This window comes from Solanum verrucosum, unplaced genomic scaffold, assembly GCF_900185275.1.
Source record: "Solanum verrucosum unplaced genomic scaffold, falcon-dt-bn FXZP01000296.1, whole genome shotgun sequence".
Taxonomy (NCBI): domain Eukaryota; kingdom Viridiplantae; phylum Streptophyta; class Magnoliopsida; order Solanales; family Solanaceae; genus Solanum; species Solanum verrucosum.
In genome coordinates, this window is record NW_026020470.1 from 1,871,899 (window position 1) to 1,889,377 (window position 17,479).

General features: G+C 35.3%; 1 protein-coding gene across 1 annotated transcript; it reads right to left on the bottom strand.

Annotated features, from left to right (window-relative positions):
- Positions 1-2,548: 2,548 nt before the first annotated feature.
- LOC125809026 (DEAD-box ATP-dependent RNA helicase 46-like) lies at positions 2,549-10,854 on the bottom strand. Its single transcript, XM_049488699.1, has 7 exons — positions 9,623-10,854; positions 9,012-9,242; positions 6,576-6,644; positions 5,760-6,029; positions 5,330-5,680; positions 4,405-4,682; positions 2,549-4,241 (listed from the first exon to the last, which is right to left on the bottom strand). The coding sequence occupies exons 1-7, from the start codon at positions 10,820-10,822 to the stop codon at positions 3,152-3,154; spliced, it is 3,489 nt and encodes a 1,162-aa protein (XP_049344656.1). The 5' UTR covers positions 10,823-10,854; the 3' UTR covers positions 2,549-3,151.
- Between the last annotated feature and the right edge of the window lie 6,625 nt (positions 10,855-17,479).

Genomic DNA, 17,479 nt, shown 5'->3' on the forward strand with positions numbered 1-17,479 from the left:
ATCGTGGATCTTTTTCACCTGTAGCCTTTCCTTCTACTATTCACTAGATTATGAAAAAATCTTGTGTTTCTATCCCCTTCCACTTGATTTCTGCTTTTCCTTTCCAAAATTCCTCCTCATAATGTAAATATTTCTTCACTTATGTCTGTGCATGGTGAAGAATCATTCTATTGTCTGAACTAGGATCCTCCTTGAATAATTGCTCCTTGATTTCGACTAACTCTTCCCTTGAAATAAATTGTTTGAAATATTTCCATAGGTATCACTGCTTCACTTAGACAGCCTTTTTGACATTTTTTTATCTTCTATTTGAACATCAGAAAGGGGTGTCCCTCAAAATCAGCAATCCAGTCCGTAGCCAAAAGGGTCACTTTTTTCTTCCAAAATGCATAAAGAGCAACTGTTTTTTTTAAAATACCAAGACGGATAAATTGCTACTGGATCAGCGATATCCTTGCTCAATTTAAACATCGTTAACACCATGTAAAAAAATTGCTTTCTTGAAATCGCTGCATGGGCAACGATTTCATTAAAAACAATTTTTTTATTAAAATTGCTTTCCGGGTAGTGATTTCCGAAAGAAATACTTTTTTAAAAAAATTTAAAATCACTCCTGGGTAGCGATTTCCAAAAAAAAAAAAAATCCCCATTTAGCCAAAAACCCTCTTTCTTCTTTCTGTGTTAAAAGAGAGTTGCAGAATCTCAAGCTTTCATCTTTACTAGTTTTCTCTTGCTAGGTAAGTGTCTTTTTTTCCTTCATCTGTGATTGTTACTCTTTAGTGGTTGCTTGAAGGTGGGATGTTAAATGGAAATCGATGTATGTTGTTTTTTAAAAAAAATTTGATGAAATTGCTGACCCCAGCAGCGAGGAAATCAAAAAAAAAATCTAATGAAATCGCTGTTGGGATTTTAAGAAAACTAATATTTTTTACACAGCGGTTAACAGTGTTAAATTTAAGTAAGTATTTCGCTGCCCCATCAGCGAATTATCCGTTTTGGTATTTTAAAAGAATCAATGGCCCTCTATGCATTTTGGAAGAAAAAATTGACTCTTTTAACTCCGGACTCCAATTTTCGCGAACTATGCTTTTGAACTCCTCCTCATATTCAGCCCAAAACGTTAAAAACTTAAAAGGTTTTCCAATATATGCATTCTAACCCCTATACTAATGAGGAGAGGGGCACGGTCCGACCATGTTCTGGATAACTGTTCAACCTCCAGATTGCCTAAACCGTCCAGTAACAATTGGTTTTTCAACACCCTATCCAACCTTTCAAAAATACAATTCATCATCAATTCTCCCATTCCACAATGTAAAATGAATCCCAATTCAAATAATTCAAAAGAGTTTATACAATGGGAAAATTCTTCACAATCGTCAGGTCTTACTGGTAGTCCTCAAATCTTCTCCACTTGAGATAAAATAACATTAAAATCCCCTCGTACCAATCAAGGAGGTGACATGTTAGAGGCAGTCAAATACATGTCATTCCACAAATCAATCCTATCAATATCATTGCATTTAACATACACTAAAGTTATAACGATGGACTGGTTGTCCTCCAGAATTAATTTTAGTGTAATTTGCTTATCTGAATCCCTAATCACTTCCATCTCTACAGAATTAAAAAATTTCATACTACAGCATACTGCAAATCTGCTAGGGCATTCATGCGATCAACTTTTCGTTCCGTCCGTTGAGTTACTGGCACTCCTTCAATATAATCTATTGTCTTTGTAGGAATGGGGACAATAGCTTCTTTGCCATGGACTTTCATACTATTAAGAGATTTAGTGCCCTTAAAATTCAAAAAAGTCTGTTCCAGGGGTTTACTAGGAGTTTGGGGGGTTTTTTGAGAGGGTAATGGAGGGAATTGAATTTGGCTAAGAGTGTTCTCAGTCACTGTCTCCGGCAAAGAGCCCGGCAATGGCTGTGGGACTATCGTAGATTTTGCTCTATTTTCATCAAATCAGAACAGCATCACCAAAAGTATGACTCCATTCATTCATAAATTCGCCTATCACAACAAAATGTAGATCTTCAAGATGATTCATTCTATCGACTTCTTCCTCTATCCATTTGTTCTGTGGACTATAGTAATTTCTTCATGAAGACTTTCATGAGATTGTTTATCTGGTTGAACAAAGAAAATCTGCAAAAAATCTCTTTAAGCAAACTAGGGTTCAAGACATTAGGATTATAGATGTCATTAGAAGACAGGTGGGAAATTTGAAGTGGCCAGCCACAATACCACAGATGATTGGGTTCATAGGCTAGGTTATGTATGCATGTTTAGGAGAGAGGAGAGAGAAGAGAGAATTTTATCACCAGATTGTAAGAAACAAGTTTGTAAAGGACTAGAAAGCCATTTCGCCCTTAGAAAGAAGTCTCACCCAAATCCAGAAATAGAAATTTATTTAGATAGTTTAAATCAATTACCCGCATTGGCCAAACTACTATTACAAAATCTACAAGTCTTGCATTAAAATGCCAATCCAACAAAGAAATGCACGTAACCCCTCAAGTATGCCCAAGGCTAACCCACTTGATCAAGAAATAAACTTCAATTTATCGAACGACATGCACAGGTTCTCATGCACTTGTAACCTTAATGATTAGGGAATAACAAACCCAAAATCCGTCCTTAAAACTAGTCTATGTTTCCCTGACCAAGCAAGAGAGATTGAAAAATGAAAATGTGAAACAACAGCTACAATTTCCCAATTGTCTCCAGTTTTTAAAATGATAACTCCATTGAGTTGATATTTAGGTATAAGCAATTTTGACAACAATTAAAGATATGATCATCTAAACCAGACATGATTCTACCCCCATCCCCTCCCCAAAGAAAACTAATGATGGCAAGTCCTCACTGAAAATAGTCTAGAGAAGTGAGTGAGCCGAAGGTTTGATAGAGAATCAATGTCTCTGTCCACCATCAGCATTCCTCCTCCCTGAAAAATAGCATATACCAGGCGCATTTAGGTCCCTTGCACATGCATATGGCTGCAGCAAAACATCAAACTCGACACTCTATCTACTGTCGTCTCTCAAGAACAGATATATGCATGCTTACTACGCAGCACCTCCCTCCCATAAGGTTGTAGAAATGCATTGATAGCATGAGTGGAGCTTCCAATTCAAGGGTTCTACTCTATGACCTCAGATCCTGGCAAGCCATTTCCTCGAGTTCCTGGAGACATAGGTGACATACCAGATTCTGGGGCTACCTCCATATTTGGTTTCGATTCCACTGACGTAGCTCCAGAAAATCCATCAACTGGTGCACCTATAGGCAACGGAGGCATCACAGATGGAGGAGCAACCTGAATGCTTGACATTCCTGGATCTGGATCCATCTGATCAAACTTACTTTGGCGAGGCCTCCTTTGATATCTATCACGACTACGACTACGGCTGCGGCTACGACTGCGCCTAGGGCTGTAGCTGCGGCTCCGGCTTCGGCTGTAACTCCTACTATAACTCCTGCTTCTGCTGCGACTCCTGCTTCTGCTTCTACTACCCCATGTTCGAACTCTCTCCGGACTAGGGCTGTAACTTCTTCCTCGACTCCGACTTGGCATGTCTCTTCTATTGTCAAAACGTCCACGCCCGCGACCTCTCCCACGTCCTCGCACATCTGAACTGTCATACCGATCATTCCTGTCCCAAACACTTTGAGCACCACCCCTGCCACCACGGCCACCAAAATTGTTGTCCCTCATCCCAACACGGCCACCAAAGTGACCATCCCTTCCACCACGGCCACCAAAGTTGCTCTCCCTTCCACCACGGCCACCAAACCCGCCATCTCTCATCCCACCAGGGCCACCAAACCCACCATCTCTCATCCCACCAGGACCACCAAACCCACCATCCCTCATACCACGGCCACCAAACCCACCATCCCTCATTCCGCCACGGCCACCAAATGCACCATCTCTCATCCCACCGCGGCCACCAGAATCCCAACGTGTGCGGACACCATCACCATCGACAAGATCAGAACGGTTCATGCCACCTCTATCCCTGCCACCAGCACGTAAAGCCATCTCCCTAACATCCGGAGGCACTTGCTGATTTGCGCCTTCCAGAACTTTAACAAGATCAGGAGCATATTTCCAGTCCTGATCAGATAAAAAGGTGTATGAAACACCAGTTGCACCAGCCCTACCAGTTCTTCCAATTCGGTGAACATAATCCTCAATCCCAGTCGGAAAATCATAGTTGATCACCACTCTGCAGCATAGTGAGAACTTAATATGATATAAATGGTCTACTACTATTTCAAATAAAAAAACAAGGGAATATTATTTAGCAGTACACATTGATAGTTTTTTTTTAAAATTTCCGAAGAAAGCATCCAACACACTCAGATATCAAATGAAAATGAGGTCCTCACCTTATATCAGGTATGTCCAGTCCTCTAGCAGCTACATCTGTTGCTACTAAAATTGGGGTCTTACCAGCGCGAAATTGATTGAGAACCCAGTCCCTCTCACCCTGGGACTTGTCTCCATGAATAGCTGCAGCTCCAAAGTTTCGACCAATACTGCGTGCAAGTTGGTCGCACAACTTCTTTGTGGAACAGAATATAATAGCTTTAGAACCCCTTTCTTGGGATCTAAGAATCTGCTCCAACCGTCTCTGCTTCTCCATTTGCGGGACTACTTCAATGTACTGCACAAGTATTTCACATTTGGAATAACCACTTCAGTATTTAAAATAGGAGGATGCTAGTTTCACAACAGAGGGATCTTTGTTTAAGCAAGCAACACTTCCATTGCTAATTAGTTTCACTCAAGATTGATGCAGGAGCTAAAACCCTCAACAGTACTCACTTGTTTGGACTACCAAAATATTTAAACTTAGTTTCCACATAAAGCATGAAGAAACAAAAAGTTAGATGGATAAATCATGTTTGGCTATCTGCATTAGTGTCATGTGTCAATGTTTCAAATTTGATAACCATCTGGGATGCAATCGCCATATCATGTTACCAAAAACTAAGAAACAAAACTCAAACAATAAAGAAAGAGGGTAATACAATTAAGTAATAATGAGAATACAGTGTCATTGCCCGTTTATCATATATCATATTCAGATTTTACAAAATCGGAAGATCAATAATTGAAGGACACGTTTCAAACCAAAAAAATATCACTTTTTAAGTAGACCATGGCAGCCTAAAATCAGTAACTAATTGCTGGGAAACATTGCTGCAGAGAAATACATAAGGGAAATGTCATGATAATATATTAGCTGGTTGCTTAACATGGATATCCAGGCATTGCACATCAGTGTGGAAATAAACTGCTTCAAATTACCTGTGTGATAGACTTGTTTGCTGCAAGCTGATCAACGTTACCAATATTAACCTGGACAGGATTTCGAAGAAGATCACCGGCTATTTTTCGCACTTCTTTGGGCCAAGTTGCTGTGTACATAAGTGTTTGTCTTTGTGGGGGTATCTCATTTACAATCTTGCGGATCTGAGGTTCAAAACCCATGTCAAGCATTCGATCAGCCTCATCTAGCACGAGAAGAGAAACCTGTCTAAAGTCAATTCTTTTCATTTCAAGGATGTCATTAAGCCGACCAGGAGTTGCAACAACAATATCTGTTCCGCGCTCTAGTTCTTTCAACTGGTGAACTTTGGGTGCACCTCCATACAAGCACTGAAATGAAAGAGTTGATCGATATCTTCTTCAAGAATCAACAGAGTTCAAATGAGAAACTGTTCATACATCAACTCACCGTGCAAGAAACCCTTGCAGATCGACCAAACTTCAGCGCTTCATCTTGTATTTGTGTGGCAAGCTCTCGTGTTGGAGATAAAACCACCACTGTCGGGCCATTTTGAGGATTGTTGCGCCGTCGTTTAAGGTGGACAAATGCAGGAATTAGATAGCCCAATGTTTTGCCAGAACCTGTCTTGGCAATGGCCACTATATCCCTATTTTGCAACGCTATGGGCCATGTTTGTGCCTGGATGGGAGTGGGTGAAGTGAATCCCGCAAACTGAATCTGCAATACATGACCCCTAATGAATAGAGAGGAGTAATGGTGAACACATCTACACATACTTAAGAATTCCAAGCACAATACTAAAGCAAGTAGCATGAAAACTAATTTAATCTTTAAAGAAGAAAAGGGAAAGATAGAAAAATGGAGGAATCCTAAAGAAACACATGGGATGCAGTTGCTTACTGAAGCAACTCGAAGCAACAAAAGGGAGCAACTAAAACAGAAGACCCGGAGCAATAAGCTAGAAACCCCAGTCATCTAGTGGAATTTGTCTTAAGGGCCAACCACCCTTCATGAGCTATGCAACAGAGGCTCCAATTTCCATTTTGCAGCCTCAAAAACTCAGAACAGTTGTTGCCAAATTATGAGGATAGCATTACAGCGTACGACATGTGCTCCTCCTGCGGAGCAGATATCGCACCTGCGACAAGCGACAATCGATAAGCTTGTGGCATGTTCTTAAAATAAAAAATGGAAATGAGACGAAGCAGATCCTAAAATCCTTCAAATAACCAACAAGTGATCAAATTTGAGAAGAACACTTACCTCTCTTAGTATTTCTGGCGGGAAGCCAGTATCTTCAAATGTCATGAATGGAGCAGGGATATCACCACCCTAGACAATTAATTAAACCAACAAACGTCAGAATAACCAATGAAACCCCCTCGATAGCAAATGAAACACCGACAAGTGTACTCCAGACTATATAAACCACAAAGCTTATACCAATGACTGACAACAAGAAAATAACATCAAATGCAAAGAATTCTATGATAAACCTCAACTAGAACTCAGAACACTAGAAGCATAATAGTCAACACAAGGCCCCAAAAAATTATGACTTGTACTACACACTAGAACTTCAATTGCAGCTACACCAGCCATCTGCTAGCATACCCCCAAAAAAGATGATGAACAAGCTAACATGACCACAAAGATAAAGGAATTTGAACCCCTAAACACCATTAGTCTAGCTATTCAGAACAACTTGTGAAAAGATTGAGTAAGAGGTTCAAGCAGAAGAAGAAAAGACATGACAAGATTCAAAATAACATGGCATATTCAATGATTTAAAACAATCCAAGCAATAGATAAAAATAGCATGGTTATCTAACTCGCTCTTCAGTTACTTCAAAAAGTTTCAGAATCGTTTGTCATGGCTGCTGCTGCCTCTTCTTGCTTCAATGTTATCAGTTTTGTTTTGTGTCAGTGGAGGCAACCACAGTTTTTTGAGAATGTTTTAAATTGTTCTAGAACTCAAATTTAAGTACAATTCACACAAAACAAAAGTCTAATTGACAAAGACAAGCCTCTTTGACACTAACATTTTGCGTTTGTGTTGTAAGTAAAGCAAGTATTGACTTGGATGGGCACAAATTCTGTATATTCTTAGTAATATTTTGCACACTTAACTTCAAACTTGCTACTGAGAGAAGTTCAAGAAAGTTCCAACTTCCAGTCGGTCATGCTCATCTATCAACTACTTACACATATTATAGGATATAAAGAAACCATGCCAGAACAATATAAAAATGTTACACTGGCATCTAATTGTTCTCCTAGAAGAGTATAGATCACAAGTCATAGCCAAACAAGAAAGAAGAAAAATCAGAAAAACGAGATAAAAAATTTAATGAAACATATCCACTTGCTTGATGCCAAAAAAAAATAAAATCAGTAAAATTAACAGCATTCTCAACACTACTTTTTAAAAATAAACTTAGGAGATAAGATGAGCTAAGGCAGCAATAATGCCATCACGACGAAAAGTTATCCTACTAGTCAGATGGCCCTCGGTTTCAGAATCGTTTGTCATGGCTGCTGCTGCCTCTTCTTGCTTTAATGTTATCAGTTTTGTTTTGTGTCAGTGGAGACAACCACATTTTTTTGATAATGTTTTAAATTGTTCTAGAACTCAAATTTAAGTGCAATTCACACAAAACAAAAGTCTAATTGACAAAGACAAGCCTCTTTGAAACTAACATTTTACATTTGTGTTGTAAGTAAAGCAAGTATAGACTTGGATGGGCACGCATCTGTATATTCTTAGTAATATTTCTGCACACTTAACTTCAAACTTGCTACTGAGAAGTTCAAGAAAGTTCCAACTTCCAGTCGGTCATGCTCATCCATAAACTACTTATACATATTATAGGATATGAAGATACCATGCCAGAACAATATAAAAATGTTACACTGGCATCTAATTGTTCTCCTAGAAGAGTATAGATCACAAGTCATAGCCAAACAAGAAAGAAGAAAAATCAGAAAGACGAGGATAAAAAATTTTAATGAAACATATCCACTTGCTTGATGCCAAAAAAGGAATCAGTTAACAGTTAACAGCATTCTCTAACTGCTTTTTAAAAATAAACTTAGGAGATAAGATGAGCTAAGGCAGCAATAATGCCATCACGACGAAAAGTTATCCTACTAGTCAGATGGCCCTCGGTGCAACACTTTTAGTTGTGCTTCGACAAACACAATGTCACAGCCATCACATAAATTGCTAGAAATATTCCCAAAGCTATCAACTAAAGCATGCATTACAAAAAAAAATATATATATATATATATAGCATAATGAGCCCCCCTCAAACCCTCAAATCCCCTTCTCTCTTCTCAGATAGTTGAGTTCAATCCTGAGGGCATCATATTTTGGGGGGGGGGGGGGGGGGGGGGATACACATAATGCTTCGTTGATTTATTTTATATTCTAAATACACCATTACCTAACATAATGCTAGTTCTACTCCATAACTATATGGCAACCACTGATCGATCAAAAAAGCTATAAGACAAGTAATTGGATTTCAAATGATAATGTTGCTCAAAGGTGCTAATTTAGAACATTGCAGAGAGAACATGAAATATGCAAGAGCTCAAAACAAGCCACACTGACTGATAAACATGAACAGGTACCATTCCTTTAGTTGAAGGGAAAATTGGATCAAAGCACAGATGATGATGATGGGATACATACTGTTGCAGTTACTTCATGCTTCTGCAGGTAAACCTCAACAGATGATGGATGAATGGATCCTGGAGGTCCTGTGAGTGCTCCAGGTGGCCGCATGAGGTTAGGATTTGAAAAAGGAGGGCCACCAGCTGCTTGACCATAGATATTTTGCATCGGAGGACCACCCATGCTATTGAACCCACTAGGAAGAGTTGGTACTGGATTTTGAAGCGGAGGATCACCCATTCTCATTTCCTAATTAACAATTGCAACAACAAATGTCTATATTTAGCGTCGCAGTGGTTAGGAAATTTTACAAGCAATGCAAATGCCATCCCAAAACATTCTCAATTGGAAAAATATTAACTGTAAAATATCTTAAAACTGCCTAGTAATATATATCATATTTAGCACAAAACTTCCCTATTTCAAAATAAGTATGAAGTAAAACTTCCCTATTTCAAAATAAGTATGAAGCAAATATGCTTCACAATGGAGTTGACTGGTTCTGGCAACATGTCATATAAAGTTATTAACACAGACAAAATGTATTGTGCGTAGAAAGTGATGATATAAATGGACCTGGAAAGTTGCATCTAATAGAAACAGCAACAAATGATATGGAAGTAACATACATGCTGATTTCTTGCTACAGGTATAGCTGCAAGCTTGGGTTGCTGAGGTGGAGGCCTAATTCGACTATCCATGTTACTGTTGTAATAATAGTCATTTCCTCCTCTTCCGACTGTGTTTTCCTCATAACCCTTTGATCCAACTGGGGGTGTATCCAGCTCATGACCATGTGACATACTTGAGCCCATCTGACCGGGAAAGCGTGGACCAGGCGGCCTCTGACCTGAATCATTTGTATTTTGCTGCCATTGACCCAAAGATGATGGTTGTTGGACATTTACAGAAGAACCGCCAAACTGCAAAGCTTGAGCAGGCTGAGCAGACATCTGAGGTCTGATAACAGAACCAGTCCCCACTTGCGGATTCTGAGCAGATGACGCACCAGTTTGCTGAACTTGTTGTGGCGAAAACCCAACTTGTTTACCTTGGGGGAAATCAACATCTTCCCTTTGCTGAAATCCCACTTTATGCTCTTGTTGATGAGAAAACTGTTGATTCTGCGGAACGTGCTGATTTTGCTGCTGTGGAATTTGCTGTCCCTGTGGAGGCAAATTTTGTGGATACGCAACATGCTGTGCCTGCTGATGAGAAAATTGATAACCATGTGGTTGTCCCATTTGTACACTTGGGAATGCTTGTGCTTGGGAGCCTAGTTGTTGTGGCATTATTTGTTGTACTGCTGGTTGAGAAACATGCGGCCCTGGCTGATTGGGAGTTTGTCCCATTTGCAATGGCATCTGATGACCAGGTTGGTGGATCATTTGAGACCGAAGTTGTGGCATAAAGCATACCTGTTGCATGGCAGGACCAGCTGGTGATCCTTGTTGCTGCCCTGTTGAAACACCTTGTGATCCATGTGGTACCTGTTGTGTTACTTGTGGATGTTGTGACATGTGTGTCATTTGGCCTTGTTGAGCAAACGCCTGTTGGTTCTGTTGGCCTTGACTATCATATTGTTGCACAGTGCTAGCTCCTGGTATAGGAGCCAACTTAGGTGCAGAAGCTTCCGGAGGTGGACCAGGCGGCAGTGGAGGAGGTAAAGCTGATGGCTTCTCGTACTGAGTAACATTAGTTTCTGGATTCCAGAAGTACAATAACCCAGTACTACCATCAACTAAGCCCTTCCAAGGTTGGGGTAAATTTGGATCATCGGGTGCATAACGAGGTCCCAAGGAAGCCGTAGCTGCCTCAGGAGTTGTCATACTTGAGCTACCTAAGGCAATCCACGGAAAAGGTCATATATGAATTGACTAGATATAATGACAAGCAAAGGGTATTGTAGTACATACTAAACGTGAATATGCTAACAAGCATACTATCATCAAGTAAATCAGATAATAATTAAACAGATATTTCCCTATGAAAACAATCCAAAGTCCTAACCAGATTACTGTTCTCGAGCATAAAAGGCCAAATGACAGTTTATGCCTATTGAGTTGAAGTACAAACTTAGCTTAAGGAGACATTACTAGCATTCTGAGCCCCATTTCAGCTGTGAATAGTGAACATGAGTAGATAAACTGAAGGATTGGTCAATCAACTTAACAGACAATCCCCTCGTTTTGTTTGAAACAACTCAAAAAACAAAATAGCAAACGGTGCAAACTCATCATCATACACACCAAAACCAAAACGAAAAAAACAGATAAATTTTTTGTAAGAATTTCTGAGATTATAAGCCGTTCAAGCTAATCAGACCGTGCAAACTTGAATTGGAAGGACAACATGAAAGAGAGAGAAACAAAATAAACTAGATTTGCTGCTTTTAGATACTCAAAACCTAAAAACATATACAAAATGCACCACTTCAAGCCAAAAAAAATAAAAACTTTAATGGACCATCAGAACTAGGAAATTCAAACTAGTTCATGCATGTAGGAATCTTACTTCATCGCTCAACCGAAAAAAAAAACAGGCAGATAGTAGCTGAGGACAACAACGAAATTGATGAACGGAAATCAAACCTCAATTGAGTAACCTTCACGGAAGCTTTGTGTACGGCGAGCTCCAAGTGCCGAGTGCCGAGTGCCGAGTGCCGAGTGCCGAGTACCGACGGCCGACGGAAGAGGATTGTACGCTTAATTTGAAGTTTAGGGTTCAGGTCTTTCGAGAAGAAAATTGCCTGCTTGTTGGACTATATTCTTTCTTTAAATATGGACCTGTTGGGTTGGGTTGGGTTGGGTTGGGTGGGCTGATTTTCTTCTTCTAAACAATCACTTAAAAATATCTTTGCTAGAAAAATAAAATAAAAAATCAAACACTACTAATCCTTTTCCTTTCATAATTCAACTAGTCACTTTTACCATTCTTTTGTGTGATGAAAGAGGAAATTTACATTGAAAAATAAATAAATTGAATGCATAGTCATTCAAAGAACTTGTTTGGTCGTTTTTCTCATGCTCTTTTTTAACATATTTTGATTGTTGAAAGTATTTGATGGAGTATTCATAGCTAATAATTATTTGATTCATTGTCGGTTAACAGTTATTTGATTTATTCTAACAATAGTTGAATCTGTTAGTATTTACTTGATTTTAAATATTAAAATGTATTTCTTCTAAATTATTTATGGTCTGTCGGATGCTCTGTTTTAAAATTTCAATTTTTTATTGTCTGCAAAATTTAAAAAAGGATATAAAAATGTTTAGATAGAAGAATCTAGGTTGTCATCGTGTTATTGAAGTTTAACCGGTCTTTACACTGGTGATCTTTTAAAAACTTAGAACTCAAGATAAGTTATTGAAATTAAGGCGATAACTCAATGGACTGTGTCTTGTTTGTCATCAATGGATTGTGTCTTGTCTGTCAAACAAACGAGAAATTGATTGAATACATAGTCATTCGATAGAACTTGCATGGGTTGTCTTTCAAATGCTTTTTGTTAAACATATTTTGATTGTCGATAGTATTTTATATTCATAGTTGACAATCATTTGATTCATTGTCGGTTAACAGTTATCTAATTTGTTCTAACATAATAATTGAATCTGTTAGTATTTACTTGATTTTAAAAATTAAATATGTTTTTTTTCTAAATCATATATGATTTGTCAGATGCTCTGTTCTAAAATTTCAGACTTTTATTGTCTGTAGAATTTAGAAGGGGATATAGAAGATGTTTAGGTAGAATAATCTAGTTTGTTACAATATTGTTAAAGTTAAACCGATCTTTACACTACGGTTATTTTTTCATGAAAAACTTAGAACTCAAGATAAGTTGTTGAAATTAGGGATATAACTCTATGGACTATGTCTTGTCTGTCAAACAAACGAGAAAATAATTGAATGCATAGCCATTAGATAGAACTTTCTTGGGTGGTCTTTCTCATGCTCTTTTTAAAACATATTTTGATTGTCAATCGTATTTTATATTCATAGTTGATAATTATTCGATTCATTGTCGGTCAACAATTATCTGATTTGTTCTAACATAATAATTGAATTTGTTACTATTTACTTGATTTTAAAAATTAATGTATTTTTTCTAAACCATAAATGGTTTGTTAGATACTTTGTTCTAAAATTTCAAATTTTTATTGTCTGGAAAAATTTAAAAGGGGATGTAGAAATTGTTTAGGTAAAAGAATCTAGTTTGTTATAATGTTGTTTAAAGTTAAACCGGTCTTTACCCTATGGTTATTTTTTCATAAAAAACTTAGAACTCAAGATGCCTTGTCTGTCAAACAAATGTGAAATTGATTGAATGTATAGTCATTCGATAGAACTTGTTTGGATGGTATTTCTCATGTTCTTTTTAAAACATATTTTGATTGTCAATCGTATTTTATATTCATAATTGACAGTTATTTGATTCATTGTCGGTCAACAGTTATCAGATTTGTTCTAACATAATAATTGAATTTGTTAGTATTTACTTGATTTTAAAAATTAAATGTATTTCTTCTAAACCATATATGATTTGTTAGATGTTCTGTTCTAAAATTTCATCTTGCAGAATTTTAAAAGGGGACACATAAGATGTTTAGGTAGAAGAATCTAGTTTGTTACGATGTTGTTAAAGTTAAACAGGTTTTTACACTCTGGTTATTTTTTCATGAAAAACTTAAAAGTCAAGATAAGTTGTTGAAATTAGGGACATAACTAAATTAATTGTGTCTTGTCTGTCAAACAAACGAGAATATTGATTGAATGCATAGTCATTCGGTAGAACTTGTTTGGGTGATCTTTCTCATGCTCTTCTTTAAACATATTTTGATAGTCAACAGTATTTTATATTCATAGTTAACAATTATTTGATTCATTGTCTGTCAATAGTTATCTGATTTATGCTAACATAATAATTGAATTTGTTGGTATTTACTTGATTTTAAACATTAAATGTATTTCTTCTACGCCAATATGGTCTGTCAGATGCTCTGTTCTAAAATCGTAGATTTTTGTTGTTTGCAAAATTTGTAAATGGATATATAAAGTGTTTAGGTAGAAGAATATAATTTCTTCCAGTGTTTTTGAAGTTACATCGATCTTTACATTATGATTATTTTTCCATGAAAAATTCAGAACTCAAGATAACTTATTGAAATTAGGGATTTAACTCAATGAACTATGCCTTAGTTGTCAAACAAATGAGAAATTGATGATCGTCTTTTCTTCGTGTGTCCCTTCGCAAGAGATATTTGTCAAGAATTTCTCAATTGAATGTATGAACAACATGTAATTCATATATGAGATATGAAAATATACCAGCTCGAAGACTTTGAACTAAGGGTCCTATCAAGAAGATTGGACTTGGTGTAGTGATTTACATTTGTATTGAAAAAAACACTCAGATAATTTCGTAGTACTTGAATGTTGAATTACTATAATACCCCCAATTAAAAATACTTATTTTATTTTATTTATTAATTTTATTATATTGAAAGTAGATAAGTTTTCAAAATAAAGGATTGTGACTTTTTCAATGAGTTGTGCCTTTTCTGAAGGGTTGTGATTTATTTGAAGGGTTGTGACTTTTCTAAAGGGTTGTGCATTTTCTGATGAGTTGTGCCTTTTTTTAAAGGGTTGTGACTTTTCCAATAAGTAGTGACTTTTTCGAAAGGTTGTGACTTTTCGGTTAAGGCACAATTAACACATATTCATACTACTATTTGGTAGCTATAAATAGAGGGGTTTCCTCACACTTTTAAACTACAATTTCTTTAAGTTCTCTACTCTTCTTCTTCTTCTTAAAAAATCTCAAGTGTTATTTACAAAAATTGATTAAGTTCGAAATTCAACATAATTCGAGGTACCTCATACAAAAGAGTTGGTAAAAAAATTGTAGCAAATCATTCATCAATTCACACTCGTATTTTTTCTAACCATTTTCATGAGTTAACAGTGACGAAAATTTGTGGGAGAGACAATATTATTAAACAGATATGAAAAAAGTCATATGATCTGAGTAAGATATTCCTTTTTTGTTTTTTTTTTATTCTTTTCCCTCAAACGAAGGAGTTTCTTCCTAATTTTGCTAAAACAATGGGTATCAATGTAGTTCGTTGAATTATTAGTTTTGATTTTAAATTCACTATTTCAAAAATAGATTTTCACTTTTAATTATAATATGATAACATATCCATGATAATAATTATTTTTTAATAGATATGTATGTAAAAATTAACGGAGAAAGTAAAGTGTTGGTGGCAGGAGATTTAAATCAAATGGAACACTAGAGTGAATTTATCATGAACATATATTTTCGTCTTCCTTCTTCATTGGCTATGTATTGTTCCATATAATTTTTCTTTATATCACAAGATACACTCCTTACTAGCTATATAAAAATAGATAAGAAAATAGTGAATGATCATAAAATGATCTTAAATCAAATTAATGATTCTATAACTAATACTTTAAATTTAATTCATCTATTAATTTTTATTATTGAAAAATTTAAATATACAACTTCTATAAGATACTAGATACTTTCATTAGACAACAACTATATGATATCCATGCGGCAGAAAAAGGAGAAGACTACAATTTCACAAAGATAAGGTAGAAACTTAATGTAATAAAATATTTTTCACTATAGGTTATTCATAAATTAAAATTAAATTATTCTACTGAAGTATATATATATAACCATCATTCATGATAACAACCAAGTACACTTTTTTGATAAAATTACCTTTCTATGATAGCCTTACTCAAAGATTAATTGAGTAATAATATTTTGTTATAGATATGTTGCATATAAAGATAAAATATTGAAATACTTATGGTAATCCATATTAGTGTCATGCACCTACTAAATTTCAAGTATGAATATTTAAGACAAAATTTCTACTTAAATGGTGTACATTTTATATTCATAACCTCAAGAGGAAAGGCAATTGGTGACATTTTTTGAATGAATATTTTTTTTATATTTTGTTGGTTAGATTTGTTTACAAAATTGAGTGAAGTAAGAAATAATATTATTAAAGAAATGTCACTTTCTCACATATTTAAACTTTGAATGTATTTTGAAATGTTTTCATGATATCTGGTCATTTTGATCTCAAAATACAAGTAACTCTATGACAATATGTATTAATAATTAAAAAACACTTGTCCTAGGTTTGTTCAATTATAATTATTTACTAAAAAGCTTTAATTTAGTAATATTAATTCTGTTTTACAACATCATATACTACATATACGATACACATGTGCAATGCACGTGCCGTAAAATTAGTATATATACAAAAGCAAACCCTCAACCCGGTGATGTGGCGCTCTCCAAGGAAAGAATGAATATTTTTTCCTTTTCTTTTAAATCTTATATATATATATATATATATATATATATATATATATAAGATCCTAAACTCGGTGACATGGCACAATCACAAAATAGGAATTGCATTTTTTTAAAATCAAAGTTTTACCCTTTTTTCATTATTAAAATAATGAAAATATATATATTTTACTATGCCAAGATTTTTATTAAGGAGTGTCAAAATATAAAATAAAAAAGTAAATGTTGCTATCAAGAATAAAACACACAACCTAGCTCCAACTTGATCTCTATATATAATGTAATTTTTTCGATCCGCCCCTTCTTTCCGCCGCTTTACATTACACAGATAAAAAAATAAAAGAAAAACGGTTACAAATTCACCTATCTTGTCTCCACTGAATATTTAATCTCTCAACTTCATATCCTCTTTTTCCTTTCTTCATCGATCCTCTTTTAAAATCAATTAAACTAATTTGTCCTTTTTCTTGCTTCTAATGTGTTTACTTTGTTGTATTCACTTAAGTGTTTATATTCTTTTCTTATTTTCTTCTTCATCTTATGTATGCTAAGTTACTTTTGTTTTTCTTTTTTTATCCATTGATCTTTGTCAGGTTAATAGTAATAGTTATTAATAATGAAATATTTTGCTTCTTTTTTGGGAAAATACTATTTATGACAGCATTTAAAAGTTTTTTTTTAAAAATGAATTACATGCATGTGGATATATTGTTAAAGCTGTTAAATTTAGAATAATTACTTTTTTTGTAATCAATAATACTCCCTTAAGAGTGAACTTCTTGATTTCTTCATATTAAAGATAAACATTTGTCGATGATTACTTAGTACCATAATCATAATTGACGTATAAAAGATTTAACATAAACTCTTCTAAAGTATTCTCACATATTATAATTATTCTGATATTTCTAGTTTTGTGATTTTCCTGTAGCTAAGGAAATAAAGTTAATGAACTTTTTAAATTAAAATTTTATAGTACACTAATATTAAGTTTAAGATTGAATTTATTGGCTAGGCATTTCAGTCCATACTCATTATGTGAAAATAAAAAAAAACTATTTCGAAATGTTATTGTAGAAAAGACAAAGGATTGGAGTTCGAAAGTGTTTGGTAA

What these genes read in the sequence shown, in the direction of transcription:
- LOC125809026 (XM_049488699.1), bottom strand. Translation starts at nt 10,822, where the DNA reads ATGACAACTCCTGAGGCAGCTACGGCTTCCTTGGGACCTCGTTATGCA. An exon ending in CAAACAAGTCTATCACACAG is followed by an intron (nt 4,683 to 5,329) that starts GTAATTTGAAGC and finishes ATACTTGTGCAG; the next exon opens with TACATTGAAGTAGTCCCGCA. An exon ending in CTGGACATACCTGATATAAG is followed by an intron (nt 4,242 to 4,404) that starts GTGAGGACCTCA and finishes ACTATGCTGCAG; the next exon opens with AGTGGTGATCAACTATGATT.